The 19,981-nt window shown below is 41.4% G+C and overlaps 1 protein-coding gene across 1 annotated transcript; it reads left to right on the top strand.

Moving 5' to 3' along the window:
- Positions 1–544: 544 nt before the first annotated feature.
- lg3bp (Galectin-3-binding protein) lies at positions 545–9,486 on the top strand. The gene is made up of 6 exons (NM_001141791.1): positions 545–664; positions 1,675–1,778; positions 2,770–2,979; positions 5,579–5,710; positions 6,154–6,442; positions 8,170–9,486. Exons 2-6 carry the CDS (start codon positions 1,697–1,699, stop codon positions 9,248–9,250), a joined length of 1,794 nt encoding a protein of 597 aa, NP_001135263.1. The 5' UTR covers positions 545–664; positions 1,675–1,696; the 3' UTR covers positions 9,251–9,486.
- The last annotated feature ends 10,495 nt before the right edge of the window (positions 9,487–19,981 follow it).

Raw genomic sequence — 19,981 nt, 5'->3', positions numbered from 1 at the left:
GAAGTGTTTTACAGATATGTCATTCTCAATGAACGGAAGTTTAAGAGGAGGTAGATCTGTTCTATGTGCGTTATTTCTATGCTTTAGTTTTTGTGGCTTTTACTTTCAGTTTTGTACACCAGCGGTTTAGATGGTAAAAATGGTGGTAAAATGATTTTCTACACTATACTCACTTATTTTGTCACGTTATGACTTGCTCACTCCCACAACCTGTTTCAACCAGCCCCTTTGTGATCAGGTTAACGTTTATTGCCATGAATCTTGCCCTCAAGGCAGAACTGAGCGATTTCCGCTAGATGTCCCAGCTGCAAAGTCCAAAGAGTTTGGCTATATCGTGAAAATGAATTTAAAAAAGTGCTTTAAGGTTAGGCATTAGGTTTAACAGTGAGGTTAAGGTTAGGTTTAAGGTTAGGGTTAGGTTTCAAATCTGATTTTAAGACTGTGGCTGTGCCAGCTAGTGCCCACTCTGCCTAGCTGCCTCCAGGGCAAGATTCATGCTACCCAGATCCCCTTTGATTTCACAAGAAACGAAACGTAGAGAATCCATTTGCAGAAGTGCAGTTTTCATTACATTAGCAACTACTTCCAGCCCTGTTTCTATATAAGCTGTATAATTTCATAAGGGTTGTAAAAGAACCACGACGCACACAGCAAGACACAAGAGGTAAGACATTTGAGAATCAGAATGTCATCTCTGGAAAGGCCTAATTAACTATTGTCCTCGGTGATGCATAAACAATACTGTTTGATTGTAATATATATACTTGATTGTCTCTTGTACACATACATTTACTTTATGTATAGAAAATGGACGTTAAAAATCAACAAAATGTGATATGATTTCTTATCAATACAATGTATGGAGTGGAATAGCACAGTGCATTGTAGACTGTATGACTGTTGTCTTATTGAATGCAGGTATTTGACATGAAGCATTAGATTTTTAGCAGATACAGCACTACTTGTATTTTTGTGTAGAATACAATTATGCTACTTTAGTACCATTTTTTAAATGTAATTATAATTCATGTATTGCATCAGCTAAAACTAAAAATGGTGGTTGTTATTGTTGAGGAAGATGGTATAATATAATGTTAACGTTAGACATTGAAGCTTTAGGCCAATGGTTTTGCTCATGGACGTTGTGAGGTGGGCATATTTCACCAGAAACACTGAGAATCTCACTGCGGATAACAGTGGGAGGCGGTTCCTTCTCTTGCTAGAACAAAATACCCACTGTACCGACCCGGTAGTGACAAACCTGACGTTTCTACTTGTCGAATCGCAATGCTTGTCAGTCAGTGTCAAAACAACGTTTGCAATTTACCTTTACCTGCAATGACTCCAACCAAACGCTTCCTGTAGTTGTTGATCAGTCTCTCACGTTGCTGTGGAGGAAGTTTGGCCCACTGTTCCATGCAGAATTATTTTATTTAACCTTTATTTAACTAGGCAAGTCAGTTAAGAACAAATTCTTATTTACAAAGACGCCATACACCGGCCAAAACCTAACCCGGACGCCGCTGGGCCAATTGTGCGCCGCCCTATGAGACTCCCAATCACAGCGGGTTGGGATACAGCCCGGGATCGAACACTGCACTGCAGTGCCTTAGACCGCTGAGCCACTCAGGATGCCAAATTTTCCTCTTTTTCTATTGCTTATCTGTTTGTCAGTTTTCCAAGCTGGCTGGTGAAAATGCAGAATCGTGGAATCACTCTGTGGCTGCTGTTGCTTCTCCATGTCCCTGGACTAGACTCTGCAACATGGAATCTATTCAGTGAGTTCCATTTAGCCTGGTTTGTACTGTGTTGTTAACTCCTACTGTCATTGTCATGCCAAAGGCCATGGCCATACAGCACAAACAGATCTGGGACCAGGGTAAGTTCAGTTGGACAATGAAATCTGATATTCCCCTATCACTTCATCACAATTAAGTCATGTTAGTTTGAGAATGACAATGATCTGATGTTTTTATAGCAGACTTTCCAATGAATCAGGAATAGTGTAGGGGGTGGGTCCCAAAGACCCTCCCCATTATTGATTAAGGGGACCTTAAGATTCAAATGTTTTGCTGCAGGCCTTATAATAAGATACTGTTGCTATGTGTCTAAGAACTCTGCCACTACACGTTGCACAAGCATCTATATTAGTCTGTGGTTAAGCCCTGGCGAGAGTGTACATGCAGGCTGGTTCTGAGCCAGACTGAAACTAGATAAAGAGAAGTAACCACTGTCTGGTTTTGACATGTTGATCTTGTGTGACAGTGGACAATTCTAATAAATTCAGAGAAACTACTGTACTAGGTTACCTTATAAGGTAACCTCAGCTTATTGATACACACATACATTGACGTTGGTGATCAGACCACTAGGGAGTGATCACATGTATATAATCAGCTGTGCCCTTAGGTGGGGTGCAGAACTTACTGTGAAACATGCGTGCTGTGTTTTCGTTGTCAACTTCTGTCTGCAATTGCATTAAATAAAGGTTTCATTTACTTAAAGAAGATATTGTCTGACAGCTTATTTCACCAATAAGCCAAAGATTGACAAGGGACAAGGAACCTACCCCAACAATAGGCCAATCTTGTAGAGTTCTCCTCAAGTTCCTATTTGCAAAACACAAACAAGTTGGTTCATCCTTTGTACTGCAGCCTAATAGAAATGTAAGGAAACAGCATAGTTGCATATATCCGTTGTCAGTTGAAGCTCATCAGTCCAATTTTTAAACTGACTAACTTAAAATCCTCACCCTCTCTGTGCTCACAGGTAAGTCCTCGACAGAGCCCACACAGGAAGGCGCGGTGAGGCTGGTGGGGGGTAAGCATGACTCAGAGGGTCGAGTGGAGGTGTACCACGAGGGGAAATGGGGGACCGTCTGTGACGATGGCTGGGACCTGGCCGAGGCTCAGGTGGTGTGTCGTCAGCTGAAGTTCCCTGGCGTTGTATCTGCTGTCACTGGAGGGACTTATGGAGAGGGTTAGTATCTTACAAGGGTCATGTTCATTAGGCACCAAATGGAAGAAAATGGACTGAAACAGGGAGGGAATACCTGGGTCATATTCACAAGGCACCAAATGGACTGAAACAGGGAGGGAATACCTGGGTCGTATTCACTAGGCACCAAATGGACTGAAACAGGGAGGGAATACCTGGGTCGTATTCACTAGGCACCAAATGGACTGAAACAGGGAGGGAATACCTGGGTCGTATTCACTAGGCACCAAATGGACTGAAACAGGGAGGGAATACCTGGGTCATATTCACTAGGCACCAAATGGACTGAAACAGGGAGGGAATACCTGGGTCGTATTCACTAGGCACCAAATGGACTGAAACAGGGAGGGAATACCTGGGTCATATTCACAAGGCACCAAATGGACTGAAACAGGGAGGGAATACCTGGGTCGTATTCACTAGGCACCAAATGGACTGAAACAGGGAGGGAATACCTGGGTCGTATTCACTAGGCACAACATGGAAGAATAAAACAGTGCAACACAGAGTCAAACGGGTAGGCACCATCAGATCTTGTGCAATAAGGAATGCTCATTTTCAAATCAAATCACATTTTATTGGTCACATGCACACTATTAGCAGATGTTATTGCGGGTGTGGAGAAATGCATGTGCTTCTAGCTCCAACAGTGCAGTAATATCTAAACAAGTAATTACACAGCATATACCCAATACACACAAATCTAAGTAGGAATGAATTAAGACTATATACATATATGGATGAGCGATGTCAGAGCGGAACAGACTAAGATACCGTAGAATAGTATAGAAAACAGTATATACATATGAGATGAGTAATGCAAGATATATAAACATTAGGTGATTGAGAACGTAGAATACTATAGAATACAGTATATACATATAGATGAGTAATGCCAGATATGTAACCATTAAGTGGCTAAGATACCGTAGAATAGTATAGAATACAGTATATACATATAGATGAGTAATGCCAGATATGTAACCATTAAGTGGCTAAGATACCGTAGAATAGTATAGAATACAGTATATACATATAGATGAGTAATGGCAGATATGTAACCATTAAGTGACTAAGATACCGTAGAATAGTATAGAATACAGTATATACATATAGATGAGTAATGCCAGATATGTAACCATTAAGTGGCTAAGATACCGTAGAATAGTATAGAATACAGTATATACATATAGATGAGTAATGCCAGATATGTAACCATTAAGTGGCTAAGATACCGTAGAATAGTATAGAATACAGTATATACATATGGGATGAGTAATGCCAGATATGTAAACATTATTAAAGTGACTAGTGTTCCATTCCTTAAAGTGGACAATGATTTCTAGTCTATGGGTATAGGCAGCACCCTCTGCTGTTTCTTGAAGTCAACAATCATCTCTGTTCAATCATCTCTGGCTGTCTCGTCATCGTTGGTAATCAAGCCTTCTACTGTTGTGTCATCTGCAAGCTTGATGATTGAGTTGGAGGCATGCTTGGCCATGCAGTCATGGGTGAACAGGGAGTACAGGCGGGGGGGCTGAGCATGAACCCCTGTGGGGCCCCAGTGATGAGGATCAGCGGAGTGGAGGTGATGTTTCCTACCTTCACCACATTGGGGCGGCCCGTCAAGAAGTCCAGGACCCAGATGCACAAGTTGGGGTTCAGACCCAGGGCCTCAAGCTTAATGATGAGCTTGGAGGGTACTATGGTGTTGAATGCTGAGCTATAATCAATAAACAGCATTCTTACATAGGTATTCCTCTTGCCCAGATGGGATAGGGCAGTGTGCAGAGTGATGGTGATTGCATCGTCTGTGGATCTATTGGGGCAGAAAGCAAATTTAAAGTGGGTTTAGGGTGGCAGGTAAGGTAGAGGTGATAGGATCCTTGACTAGTCTCAAAGCACTTCATGATGACAGAGGTGAGTGCTACAGGGCGATAGTCATTCAGTTCAGTTACCTTTCCCTTCTTGGGTACAGGAACAATGGTGGCCATCTTGAAGCATGTGGGGACAGCAGACTGGGATAGGGAGAGATTGAATATGCCCGTAAATGCACCAGCCAGCTGGTCTGCACATGCTCTGAGGACATGGCTAGGGATGCAATCTGGACCGGCAGCCTTGCAAGGGTTAACACGTTTACATGTTTTACACACGTCGGCCACAGAGAAGGTGGGCCCACAATCCTTCATGTTCTGTCAGCACAACAATTTGAAACCTTTTGCTACAGTTTGCCTGATGAATATGACTCATTGCATGACTTTGTCACCAGGAAGCAGTGGAAAAAATAAGTATTAATCGCATTGTCAATAACTCTGAATCCCAAATCAAACCTCAGCAACCCCCTAGCCCCTAGCGACTTTTGTGAAAGTATGAGAGAATTGAATAAGTGTTAGCAATATGACAACAAGGAATTTGGGATTCTTGGAGGGAGCAAGTTCAAATAGGTAGTGATTTGTGGGAATGGCAGGCAGCACCAGCAGAAAGAGTCAACTAACTTAACTATACACCACAATATAATATTTTGCTTATTTCTGCACATGATTTTGCTTGCTCCTTGTTTATCCTCTGTTTTGTATCCAAGGATCGGGTTCAATCTGGTTGGATGATATGGACTGCAAAGGAACCGAGAAGTCCCTGTCCAGCTGTCCTTTCAAGGGCTGGGCGTTGACCGACTGTTCCCACAAGGAGGACGCAGGGGTCGTTTGTGAGAGAGGTATGCTACTACACTGTGGGGGAATCTCAATAGTATGTCCCCTGATTCCTTGGCTCCTCTCGTCTCCTTCTGAAAAGTCTCCACGCCTCCTTCGCAAACATCAGAGAGAAGTGAGCAGAGCATTGGTGGATAAGATCCAATGCTCTCCCTGATTCCCTCTGATGGTTTTAGGAGGTGAGTTGAGAGGATGCAGGGAATTGAGGAAAATACTTTTCAGATTCACTCTGTGTCTACAGCCCCTGTCTGACCAAGGGTTATGGAAGAAACAGACATTTTAACCCATAACAACTGCACAAGGTTCTTTTCCTGGTAAATAAAGGAATTAATTAATGAATGAATACATGTTCTTAAACTTCACTGAAACTAAAATACACACTATCAGCCCTACATATTCCTACTAATCATGTACAGTCCTAATCACGTGTATTCCTCATACTGTACAGGCACAGATTTGACCAGTGACACAGCACATTTCCTGGACCACAGTCTGGGCCTGTCAGATGACCTGGGTGAGCTGTTTGACCGTGGAGATGACTGTGACTTCCTCATCGCAATCAAGAGCCCCACAGGGAACAGAGATGGGGAGGGGAAGTTTGAAGTGGAGGAGAGGAACATCTGCACCCACAAACTGATCCTCTCTCTCTACTCAAACTTCAACATCACCAACGGGTCCAGTAACCTCTCCCTAGAGATTAGCCAAGCCTGCAGCCCCTGTGTCACCAGCTTCATCAGGTACTAGTATATGACCCTTAACAGGTGCTATTTAGATACACTGTATGTTTATTGGTTAAATACATACACAAGAATCCAAATGTGTCAGATGATTTTAGGCCTCAAAAGTAGTCTGTCGAGATGAATCAACGTCTCCTTGCATCAATTGTGTAGCTCCAGGGTGATTGTGCCTTACTTAAAACCTGTTGGGGCTAGGGGGCAGTATTTGCACGGCCGGATAAAAAAACGTACCTGATTTAAACTGGTTACTACTCTTGCCCAGAAACGAGAATATGCATATAATTAGTAGATTTGGATAGAAAACACTCTAAAGTTTCTAAAACTGTTTGAATGGTGTCTGTGAGTATAACAGAACTCATATGGCAGGCCAAAACCTGAGAAGATTCCATACAGGAAGTGCCCTGTCTGACAATTTGTTCTCCTTCTGTGGCATCTCTATCGAAAATACAGCATCTCTGCTGTAACGTGACATTTTCTAGGCTTCCATTGGCTCTCAGACGGCGCCAGAAAGTGTTATGACGTCTCTCTAGTCTCTGGGCGAAAAACAGCAGGAGATTTTGTGAGTGGTCATGCTGAGAACAGTGACACTGGAGATGCGCGTTCATGTGAATTCTCTATTTTTTTCTTTCAGCTTTTGAATGAATACAACGTCGCCCGGTTGGAATATTATCGCTATTTTACGAGAAAAATAGCATAAAAATTGATTTTAAACAGCGTTTGACATGCTTCGAAGTACGGGAATGGAATATTTTGAAATTGTTTGTCACGAAATGCGCTCGCGCGTCACCCTTCGGATACTGACCTGAACGCATGAACAAAATGGAGGTATTTGAATATAACTATGGATTATTTGGAACCAAAACAACATTTGTTGTTGAAGTAGAAGTCCTGGGAGTGCATTCTGACGAAGAACAGCAAAGGTAATCCAATTTTTCTAATAGTAAATCAGAGTTTAGTGAGTCCCAAACTTGGTGGGTGTCAAATTAGCTAGCCGTGATGGCCGAGCTATGCACTCAGAATATTGCAAAATGTGCTTTCGCCGAAAAGCTATTTTAAAATCTGACACCGTGATTGCATAAAGGAGTTCTGTATCTATAATTCTTAAAATAATTGTTATGTATTTTGTGAACGTTTATCATGAGTAATTTAGTAAATTCACCGGAAGTTTTCGCTGGGTATGCTAGTTCTGAACATCACATGCTAATGTAAAATGCTGTTTTTTTTATATAAATATGAACTTGATTGAACAAAACATGCATGTATTGTATAACATAATGTCCTAGGAGTGTCATCTGATGAAGATCATCAAAGGTTAGTGCTGCATTTAGCTGTGGTTTTGGTTTTTGTGACATATGCATGCTTTGAAAATGGCTGTGATTATTTTTGGCAGGGTACTCTCCTGACATAATCTAATGTTTTGCTTTCGCTGTAAAGCCTTTTTGAAATCGGACAATGTGGTTAGATTAACGAGAGTCTTGTCTTTAAAATGGTTTAAAATAGTCATATGTTTGAGAAATTGAAGTTATAGCATTTTTGAGGTATTTGTATTTCGCGCCATGCGATTCCACTGGCTGTTGACTAGGGTGGGACCTCGCCCAGGGAGGTTAAAGCACAGTTTTTCTCTAGGTCTAACACCACTGGCTGAAGTTCCTTTTTAGCTATGGTAACTCCTAAATTTTTTTAAATACAAGTACATTTATTTAAATGTCCTTGCTCTGGTTCTCTAGGTACCTTTACACCCGCAAGATTGACGTGACCGTCTCCTCTGCCCAGTGCCTCCACAAGCTGGCCTCAATGTTCGGGGTGAAACGGCTGATGCAGGACACCGGCAGGCTCTTCACCGTACTCCTCCCTGAGGACCCCTCCTTCTACACCCAGGTCTCCCTGTACCAGTACTCCGTCCAGACCGGGGACCTGCTGCTTCAGGAGAACTGCCTCCAGTACCTGGCCTGGAACTGCGAGGCTCTGATCAACTCCCCGGCCTGGAGCGATCTCTCCACAGACTTCCTGATGGCCCTCTTGGCGCGGTCTGACCTAGTGGTACCGGACGAGGGGTTCCTCCTGCAAGCGCTGGAGAGTTGGATCATAGAGAAGGGTGACTCGACCGGCACCAAGAGCCAGGTGGCCCTGTTAGGCCACATCCGCTTCCCGATGATCCCTGTCGAGAAGCTCTACGACCTGCAGTTCACCTCAGAGCTCTACAGGAGCCACGAGAAGCTCTATCGTGTCAGCATGCTCAGAGGCTTCCAGTTCAACGCCTTGTCGTTCGACACTCTGAGGAAGCACAAAAGCAGCGAGAGTGAAGAAGAGCATGATTACCATCCCAGGATCTACACTGCTGAGCCATGGAGCATCACCATCAACTCAACCAACAAAGAGCCACCACGCCAAGATATACGATATGATTACAACAGGCGCTACAATAACTACCAACCTTATTACCCCATGCCAGAATACGGCAAGTCATTCACAACACCAAACCACAATAGTTTGATTTACCAGACCAAGGAAACCAACCCCGTCAGTTGGTCAGCAAGAGTCTTTAAGAACCAACGAGAATGTTCCAGGTGTATTTCCTTCCCCACTGCCAGTCTCTCTCTCCAAAGCAGCCTCAGACAAAACCAGACCAACAGTGTTCGCTTCAGCAACCGACTGCTCCTAACATGTGAGGGCAGGTATGTCTTTCACGTCCAGGACTTCAAGAACGACATGGCCCAGATCCCTACTAACAGCAGTCTGGCCCTGTCCTACCCCTGTCCTGAAGGCCAGTATGACTTTCGCTTCGTGGTGAGACCAGAATACATCTGATAGCACTGCCTGGAACAGATGCAACAATGCTCCTAACACACATCCACAAATCTAATAATTATGTCCCTGTTGCCAATCAATTGCTAATTTCTTTTAGTCAAGAGTTTTAAATTATGGTAATGTAGTTTTGTTGATTTGCTGAAAGCATATCAACATGTAGCACTGTTCTTACATAAGTATTAAGAAAAAACTATAACATCTATGCTTGCACTTGAATAAAGGCATTTGAATATGCAGGGATGTGGATTGTTTTTTCCCCCAAATGACAGCTGGTGCTTCCCATAGAAATAGCTAGAGGACTCTTGTGCCCAAAAGCCTGTTTTGCCATGGCCAGTGCCATTGTAGACTGTCACCATTTTGAAGTTGTCTACTGGGTGGGTGGGACTTCATATGGGTTAAGGAAGGATTACATAATTCCAATTGGGTCATCAGGAGGGATCAGCCAATGAATTATAGTTCTGAGCAGAAATTTCCATAACTGCAGGCGGTAGTAAATCACCAACCTTGCCTTTATACCTGTTCAAACCACACACTGCATGTGGCAGTATGCACCCTTTCAGTTTGTTTGCCAACTCATAGAAATAGTAGAAGAAGAAAATGGACTACTTCAAAATGGAGATGGCCTCAATGGCGCTGCCCATGCTCTCACAGACACCATAATATGACAGATTCAAAGATCTGATGTCTATCTAGGTCGACTGCTTCTCTGTATAGCACTTACCCTCCTCTAAAAGCCAACGTGAACCATGTCTATCTAGGTCTACTGTGCTTCTCTGTATAGTACTTACCCTCCTCTAAAAGCCAACATGGACAATGTTTATCTAGGTCTACTGTGCTTCTCTGTATAGTACTTACCCTCCTCTAAAAGCCCACATGAACCATGTCTATCTAGGTCTACTCTGCTTCTCTGTATAGTACTTACCCTCCTCTAAAAGCCCACATGAACCATGTCTATCTAGGTCTACTGTGCTTCTCTGTATAGTACTTACCCTCCTCTAAAAGCCCACATGAACCATGTCTATCTAGGTCTACTGTGCTTCTCTGTATAGTACTTACCCTCCTCTAAAAGCCAACATGGACCATGTCTATCTAGGTCTACTGTGCTTCTCTGTATAGTACTTACCCTCCTCTAAAAGCCCACATGAACCATGTCTATCTAGGTCTACTCTGCTTCTCTGTATAGTACTTACCCTCCTCTAAAAGCCCACATGAACCATGTCTATCTAGGTCTACTGTGCTTCTCTGTATAGTACTTACCCTCCTCTAAAAGCCCACATGAATCATGTCTATCTAGGTCTACTCTGCTTCTCTGTATAGTACCATGTCTATTATTCCTCCACTAGATGGAGTCATTCCTTAAATCATATTCAGTTGTAAATACTCCTTATGGAAGCTGAATTGGGTTAAACGGTATGAGTTCCTCTTTGGCCAAACTACTCTCTGACCTCTCTGAGACTTTACTCACATTTTCGGGCAAGTGACCATAATCTTTGAGCAACCAAAAAGTACTGCTGACTTGGCCGATTGGAAAGGGCCTTTCAGACCGGAAAGTACATCTCTGGATAGGGTACGACAGTGATTAATCCATTTAAAAAATGTTTTATATGGGCTATGAGGAGAACAGAGTTTTTCTAATCAGGTCACATAGTTCAACTCCTGAAAAACTCCTGGCCCTATAGGGAGGATGAAAACCCTGTCAAACTGCAGCAACCTTCAAATCAAAGTTTATTTGGTCGTGTACATCGATCTGCAGCGAAATGCTTGTGTTTTCTAGCTCCAAAAGTGCGGTAATATCTAGAAATTAAAAAACAATACACAAATAATCCAAAAAGTAAAACAATTCATAATTATCAGAACAAGCAATATCAGAGTCAGAAATATAGACAGTATGGACAATAAATGCATAGAAAAGGTGTGTTCAGCAATAGTTATAGTAAAACCTTGTACTTGTTCATATTAATTATATTTTAAAAGGGGGGTTTCCGTTACACAGACAACTGTGATTAGACAATAGAACTAACAGGACTGAGCTTGCTTTAGGCAGGGTTGCATCATGTAGGCCCTGTGGGAGCAAAACTCATGACTATGATTATATTTCCATTATTAGCAGTGTTTAGGCTGTCCAGTTTGAAGAGCTAAGACAGAATGGCTATATAAGGAATGGAACATATAGGACCAGGGCCTGCTACCATTATCACTAGAGGTCGACCGATTAATCGGAATGGCCGATTAATTAGGGCCGATTTCAAGTTTTCATATCAATCGGAAATCGGTATTTTTTTACGCCGATTTGGACGGTAATTTTTTATTTTTTTAGACCTTTATTTAACTAGGCAAGTCAGTTAAGAACACATTCTTATTTTCAATGACGGCCTAGGAACGGTGGGTTAACTGCCTTGTTCAGGGGCAGAAAGACTGATTTTTACCTTGTCAGCTCAGGGATTCAATCTTGCAACCTTACGGTTAACTAATCCAGCGCTCTAACCACCTGCTTTACATTGCACTCCACGAGGAGCCTGCCTGTTACGCGAATGCAGTAAGAAGCCAAGGTAAATTGCTAGCTAGCATTAAACTTATCTTATAAAAAACAATCAATCAATCATAATCACTAGTTAACTACACATGGTTGATGATATTACTAGTTTATCTAGCCTGTCCTGCGTTGCATATAATCGCTTAGGTACACGTTGCTCCAACCATAAACATCAATGCCTTTCTTAAAATCAATACACAAGTATATATTTTTAAACCTGCAAATTTAGTTAATATTGCCTGCTAACATGAATTTCTTTTAACTTGTGAAAATGTGTCACTTCTCTTGCAAACAGAGTCAGGGTATATGCAGCAGTTTGGGCCGCCTGGCTCGTTGCGAACTGTGAAGACTATTTCTTCCTAACAAAGACAGCCGACTTCGTCAAACGGGGATGATTTAACAAAAGCGCATTTGCGAAAAAAAGCACAATCGTTGCACAACTGTACCTAACCATGAACATCAATGCTTTTCTTAAAATCAATACACAGAAGTATATATTTTTAAACCTGCATATTTAGCTAAATGAAATCCAGGTTAGCAGGCAATATTAACCAGGTGAAATTGTGTCATTTTGCGTTCATTGCACGCAGTCAGGGTATATGCAACACTTTGGGTAATTTTTCAGAATTTTATGTAATTATGACAACACTGAAGGTTGTGCAATGTAACAGGAATAACGTTTTGTTTTCGAGATGATGGTTTCCAGATTCGACCATATTAATGACCTAAGGCTCGTGTTTCTGTGTGTTATTATGTTATAATTAAGTCTATGATTTGATAGAGCAGTCTGACTGAGCGATGGTAGGCAGCAGCAGGCTCGTAAGCATTCATTCAAACAGCACTTTCGTGCGTTTTGCCAGCAGCCCTTTGCAATGCATTGTGCTGTTTATGGCTTCAAGCCTATCTACTCCTGAGATTAGGCTGGTGTAACCCATGTGAAATGGCTAGCTAGTTAGCCGGGTGCGCACTAATAGCGTTTCAAACGTCACTCGCTCTGAGACTTGGAGTAGTTTTTTCCCTTCCTCTACATGGGTAATGCTGCTTCGAGGGTGGCTGTTGTCGATGTGTTCCTGGTTCAAGCCCAGGTAGGAGCGAGGAGAGGGACGGAAGCTATACTGTTACACTGGCAATACTAAAGCGCCTATAAGAACATCCAATAGTCAAAGGTATATGAAATACAAATCGTATAGAGAGAAATAGTCCTATAATTCCTATAATAACTACAACCTAAAATATCGTACCTGGGAATATTGAAGACTCATGTTAAAAGGAACCACCAGATTTCATATGTTCTCATGTTCTGAGCAAGGAACATAAACGTTAGCTTTTTTACATGGCACATATTGCACTTTTACTTTCTTCTCCAACACTTTTTTTTTGCATTATTTAAATCAAATTGAACATGTTTCATTATTTATTTGAGGCTAAATTGATTTTATTGATGTATTATATTAAGTTAAAATAAGTGTTCATTCAGTATTGTTGTAATTGTCATTATTACAATAAATAAACAAATAAAAATTGGCCGATTAATCGGCATCAGCTTTTTTTGGTCCGCCAATAATCGATATCGGCGTTGAAAAATCATAATCAGTCGACCCCTAATTATAACCTATACAGCTATCAGATGTGGGCGTTAACAAGCAAGAACTGAGATGGAAAGATGGAGAAAGGTCAAGGGAAGCTATTTTCATATAGAGGGAGGGGACTCTATATGTTTTGCAAAGACAGAATACTATAAAGGTAGGACACTGTAAAATGAGAATTTAGTATTTTCCATGGAGAGGCTCGGCTTTGCGACGTTTGTAATAAAGTCTATATTGAATTCACAGGTTCTAGTAAGTGTTATATTTCTGAGTCAATATTCCACGACAGCCCATGGATGGAAACGGACAGTGCCCCAAAACCTTAAATTCCTTCCCTGTGTAGGCCTATATACATTTGTATTTAGAAAGTGACAGGTCCATTAACACAGTCTAGCCTATGTCATCACTATTTGAATTTTGGATTTGTAAGGGGTGCGTACTGGCGGCAGAGAAGTCAGATGCAGGAGAGCAAAAAAAATGTGTTTCCAACGGCGCAGTTTAATAATATAAACCACCGGAAAACAGAACAATCAATAAATGGGTACAAAACCCAACGCACACCAGACATAACGTGCACAAGCACTTACAATAAACAATTCCGGACAAGGACATGGGGGGAGCAGAGGGTTAAATACACAACATGTAATTGATGGAATTGAAACCAGGTGTGTGGGAAGACAAGACAAAACAAATCGAAAATGAAAGGTGGATCGGCGATGGCTAAAAGACCGGTGACGTCGACCGCCGAACGTCGCCCGAATAAGGAGAGGGACCGACTTCGGAGGAAGTCGTGACAGGATTAAAGAAGTTTCAATATAAACCAAAGTTGATCACATTCACATTTTCTCTTAAGACAAATACATTGTCTCAGGCCATAAATACATAGTGTTACCACTTTGTTTCCCCTGGCCAGATGCTTCTACACCTGCATTCCTTGCTGTTTGGGGTTTTAGGCTGGGTTTCTGTACAGCACTTTGTGACATCAGCTGATGTAAGAAGGGCTTTATAAATACATTTGATTGATTGATTGATTGATGGGACAGGACATATAGAGGCTTACAGTTGATCAGACTGATACTGCAGGTCAGATCACTAATGTTTAGGTGTAGGCTGCTACAACATTTCTCTAAAGAGTTTTTGCTTGTGTCTTTCAGGAGTGAGTTATTTTCTGTTTGCTAAAATAATACCTTATGAAAGTGGAATGCACACTCTGAATTCTATAGACTTGTGCCATGCCTGACCTGCGATTTCCGGGAATCTGATTGGACACAGAGGTGGCAGTGGCACCACAGGTCCCAGATTGTTGGGGCCATTTTTTCTCTCCTGATGGTAACCAGGTAACATTTTGGAACCTAGTCGTAGCAGGGACCTTAACTCCTTAATCTTGTCAAAATTGGCCTGTGTGGGCCAAATAAAAATGTTTCTAACAGAAGAACTATAAAAAGGATATGCAAGACATGGTAGCAATTGGATGGGGACACCAAAGGTGCGGACAAAACAGTTCACCTGACACAAGACTGAATCCAAACATTACACTGTGGAATTTATGTGCATTTTACATTTACTGTGCTATTTACAGCATTTGTCAATAACGAAATCTGAAAATACTCTGTAAACATTCAGTAATATTAATAAGAATTTTCGTTTACATTTTTCATTAGGTGCAAGATAAGAAAAAACGATTACAACGGTTTGAGTGAGAGGTCCAACTAGTGTCTCCAAGTGGCAACACAACTCTGCAAACTGTAAAATGTTCCTAAATCATTTCAATGCTCTATTATGACTCAAGGAAAGAGCCTTAAACTATAAGGTGCTTTTTTGAGCGCTCCTAGCTTTGCCATGGAGGAACTGAATTAAACACACTTGTAGTTTACAATCCAAAAACATTCCATTATAAATCAATCTGGGTTAGGTGGGTGGGCATCATTTGAAAGGTATTCTATTGCCAACATGGCAGTGTTAGCCCAGCTAGCACATAATGTTCTGAGAACCATTTATTTCTTAGTGCTTGGTGTGAGTGAGGTTGTCCTATGGTTATATTGCATAAAACCTTCCCACAATGCAGGCCCATCATTAGGGGTGGGCCTTAGATGGCCTCGTTACCTCCTTGCCTGTCCAAATAAAATATAAAAATATTGATCATTTATTTGATAGAGACTCATGCAGATAGAAAGATGTATCTGACGTTGTGTGGACGAAAATAGTTCAGCATGTCATACTATTTCTGGCCAGACAGCATCAGATACATGGGTTACATACAGTAAGACAGAGTGGCGCTGTTTCGCTCGCACAGATGCTTTCTCTGGTATGATAGTTTCAGCAGAGAGGAAGAGGTGAAGCGAGAGGACACACTCTCGCAAAAAATCTGTGCAGAATGAGCCCAATGCGTTTCTATGGGCATTATATGCAGACTTAAACTTGTCGCCTGCCTTCCTGCCTGTTGGATGACTCCCATTGTTAGGGTGGAGACATGAGCATCTCGTCATTATAACAGATATCTGGTTTCAGTACAGTTGCGAATTGGAAAGGAAAGTTGGTGGGTGCACAGTGCACTGTTCTGATGCTGGATTCCCCTAAAGTAAATGTATGTTTTACCAAAATTATATAATTACTCATGTCTAAATAAAATAATTAAACATACTTCACCAAAGACCATGACTTAACCATGGAGTATCATTAGCTTCTTTAAAAGAAAATAGCTCTGGATTGTTTCAAATTACAAGTGCATAAAAATGTTGTTAGCACGCGTGACAAGATAAATACTTGATTATTGAATTGTGGCTGTCAGTGAAAAGAAACTAAAATATGTGTGAAGATAACGTGTTTTGAGTATAATTAAAAATATTGAGATGAAGAAGGGGAGGGGTGTGTGGCGGGGAGGGGTGTGTGGCGAAGATATGGCGCGTTTCACTCCAGAATGCATGCACTCAGCTCTCCAGAATGCATGCACTCAGCTCTCCAGAATGCATGCACTCAGCTCTCCAGAACGCATGCACTCAGCTCTCCAGAACGCATGCACTCAGCTCTCCAGAATGCATGCACTCAGCTCTCCAGAACGCATGCACTCAGCTCTCCAGAACGCATGCACTCAGCTCTCCAGAACGCATGCACTCAGCTCTCCAGAACGCATGCACTCAGCTCTCCAGAACGCATGCACTCAGCTCTCCAGAACGCATGCACTCAGCTCTCCAGAACGTGCCTCAGCTCTCCCAAGAACGCATGCACTCAGCTCTCCAGAACGCATGCACTCAGCTCTTCAGAACGCATGCACTCAGCTCTTCAGAACGCATGCACTCAGCTCTCCAGAACGCATGCACTCAGCTCTCCAGAACGCATGCACTCAGCTCTCCAGAATGCATGCACTCAGCTCTCCAGAACGCATGCACTCAGCTCTCCAGAACGCATGCACTCAGCTATCCAGAACGCATGCACTCAGCTCTCCAGAACGCATGCACTCAGCTCTCCAGAATGCATGCACTCAGCTCTCCAGAATGCATGCACTCAGCTCTCCAGAATGTGCTCAGCTCTCCCAACAATTCTTGCACATTCATTGTTTCATTGTGTGAATTGTTTGCCCTTTGTTTATTTTGATAAATTCTCCATTACATATGTACCAGTAGGCCTACTAGTAGTAGGCCTACTGTTAATATCCATCGTTTGGTTACATAGAGTTCTGTTAATGCCGGTAGTAATTAGATTCATTTACCGTTCTCACTCTCCGAGTGGAAACATTCGCAGAGTTCAACCTGCTAGACTTTATTTCATAACCATCATTTACGAGTTTTGTCATGTTTTTCATTTACCTTTGTTTGGAGTGCCCCATGTGTGCAATGAGCATGTGTCTGGTTTCCCTCTCCTGATAATGCAGCCCGACCTCACATTCAATTCGCGCATATATGTACATAATGTATTTCAGCAGATTTCGTGCGTTTTTGTGTTGTTCAATTCGTGCGAAAAGACACGAATTTATGAGCTACTTAATTAGTGCGAAAAGACACGAATTTACGTGCTACTTAAATCGTGCGAAAAGACACGAATCTAACCAGTAGAATCTAACGTGATAGCCTGTATTTAATTATTTATTTTACGTTATGAATATATTTTGACTTTATCTAATCCCTATTAAAACACTGTAGTTGTATGCCTATATGTACTTTTTTCGATTTTTCTGAACAGACTTTCTGGATAATATTGAGTGAGCGTGCATAAAAGTAAGCCTAACTGACCTGCTGTGGGCAAATGTAGGAACATGCCCATTAGGGGATATCGGATTTCTGATTGTCTTAACTCACCACGTCCACCACTAATAAGCTGAGCTTCTTCACCTCACACAGTAGACTTGAGTCAACGAAGTCATTTTTTTTTACACATCCATTACATATAATAATAGTTCCTCACTGTATTTGAAAAGTCTTTCCAACACCCGATATTCCCCAAGCCTCGATATGAAATAGCAAAATATCATGATCTGATGATCCCATATATGATATATCCAGTGGAAACGAAATTTTAAAAACAAAGCTGTCTGTCCGGAGCTCACTGGTTCGGGATACTCTGAGGGCCCAGAATAGGCCTTCTCTAGTTGATACAATGTTGCAAGTTCACTAGCAACTGCTTCGGCCCAGACCCAGTTGAATTATTTGGTAGCCTACAATGTTGCACTTCACCAGCTATGGCTCAAGTCAAGACAGATAGAAAGTGGGGCAGACAGGCAGAAAAGAGAGATTAATGTGATTGAAAGAACCTGCATTTTCATCAGGATATTTTCTTCTGTTTTTATTTCTTGGGTTTAGGATGATGTATTTTACTTAGTTGAAGATGGAAGTTACTGTATAGGCCTACTTCTGCATTGGCCTATAGGCTCTAAGTTCCATGCGTTAATTTATTTAGCCACCAATGAATGGATCACGGTGTATCAATGTGTCCACATGGCAGAGGCTGGTACTCTTGCATTAGTTGAATTTTAATTCACATTTTTATGATTAACCAAGTGAAAAACAATTAGAAAAACCAAAAGGTTATTATTGAAATGAAACTGTTCCACGAAATACTGTTATAAAAATGATCAACTGGTAAGTAGATCGGTAGAAGTTGTAGGATAAGTTGTAAGCTTCCCCAAACTTGAAACTCACGAGCGGCCTATGGTCTTTACTCTTACACCGTTAAAAAGCGTGCCTGCCTGTAGAAATCAAATGCCCTTCCAACTGATTCCTTCTGGCGCTGGCCACAACTTTCTGGGAATGGTGCAGGATACCCAGCTAGCACATAACGTTCTGAGAACCATATGTTTCTTAGGTGGAAATTTCAGTACTTCAGCATAACGTTTGTTACAGGTTAGCTTATGGTTCTGTTAAAAGTAATGTTCTTAAATTGTTCAGGGAACATTAAGAAACAACATTCTTCTGTGGGAATTGCAGTACTTCAACATAGCATTTTCTACAGGTTTCCTCATGGTTCTATTTAAAATAATGTCCTAAAAAAAACTCAGAGAGCGTAAAGAAACAAAGTTCTTCTATGGAATTTCAGTACTTCAGCATAACATTTTCTGCAGGTTTCCTCATGGTTCTATATAAAGTCATGTTCTCAGCACATTAAGAAAACTTTCTATAAAAACCACACAAAAACATTGGTAACGTTCAAAGAACGTCATAAGAATGTTATTTAAAAACATATATTCTGTTCTTAGCATCAAGAAACTCTATCCTGTGTGTGTGTTCAGGTGTGTTGCCCGTACCCACTAATTGTCCACACCTGATCTTAACCTCCCTGGGCAACAGCCAGTGGAATCGCGTGGCGCGAAATACAAATACCTCAAAAATGCTTTAACTTCAATTTCTCAAACATATGACTATTTTACACCATTTTAAAGACAAGACTCTCGTTAATCTAACCACATTGTCCGATTTCAAAAAGGCTTTACAGCAAAAGCAAAACATTAGATTATGTCAGGAGAGTACCCTGCCAAAAATAATCACACAGCCATTTTCAAAGCAAGCATATATGTCACAAAAACCAAAACCACAGCTAAATGCAGCACTAACCTTTGATGATCTTCATCAGATGACACTCCTAGGACATTATGTTATACAATACATGCATGTTTATATCAAAAACCAGCGTTTTACATTAGCATGTGATGTTCAGAACTAGCATACCCACCTCAAACTTCCGGTGAATTAACTAAATTACTCACGATTAACATTCACAAAATACATAACAATTATTTTAAGAATTATAGATACAGAACTCCTTTATGCAATCGCGATGTCAGATTTTAAAATAGCTTTTCGGCGAAAGCACATTTTGAAATATTCTGAGTACATAGCCCGGCCATCACGGCTAGCTAATTTGACACCCACTAAGTTTGGCCCTCACCAAACTCAGATTTACTATAAGAAAAATTGGATTACCTTTGCTGTTCTTCGTCAGAATGCACTCCCAGGACTTCTACTTCAACAACAAATGTTGTTTTGGTTCCAAATAATCCATAGTTATATTCAAATACCTCCATTTTGTTCGTGCGTTCAGGTCAGTATCCGAAGGGCGAGCGCATTTCGTGACAAAAAATTTCAAAATATTCCATTACCGTACTTCGAAGCATGTCAAACGCTG

The sequence above is a fragment of the Salmo salar genome, chromosome ssa03, assembly GCF_905237065.1.
Source record: "Salmo salar chromosome ssa03, Ssal_v3.1, whole genome shotgun sequence".
NCBI lineage: Eukaryota > Metazoa > Chordata > Actinopteri > Salmoniformes > Salmonidae > Salmo > Salmo salar.
This window is presented reverse-complemented; position numbering and strand designations above follow the sequence as displayed.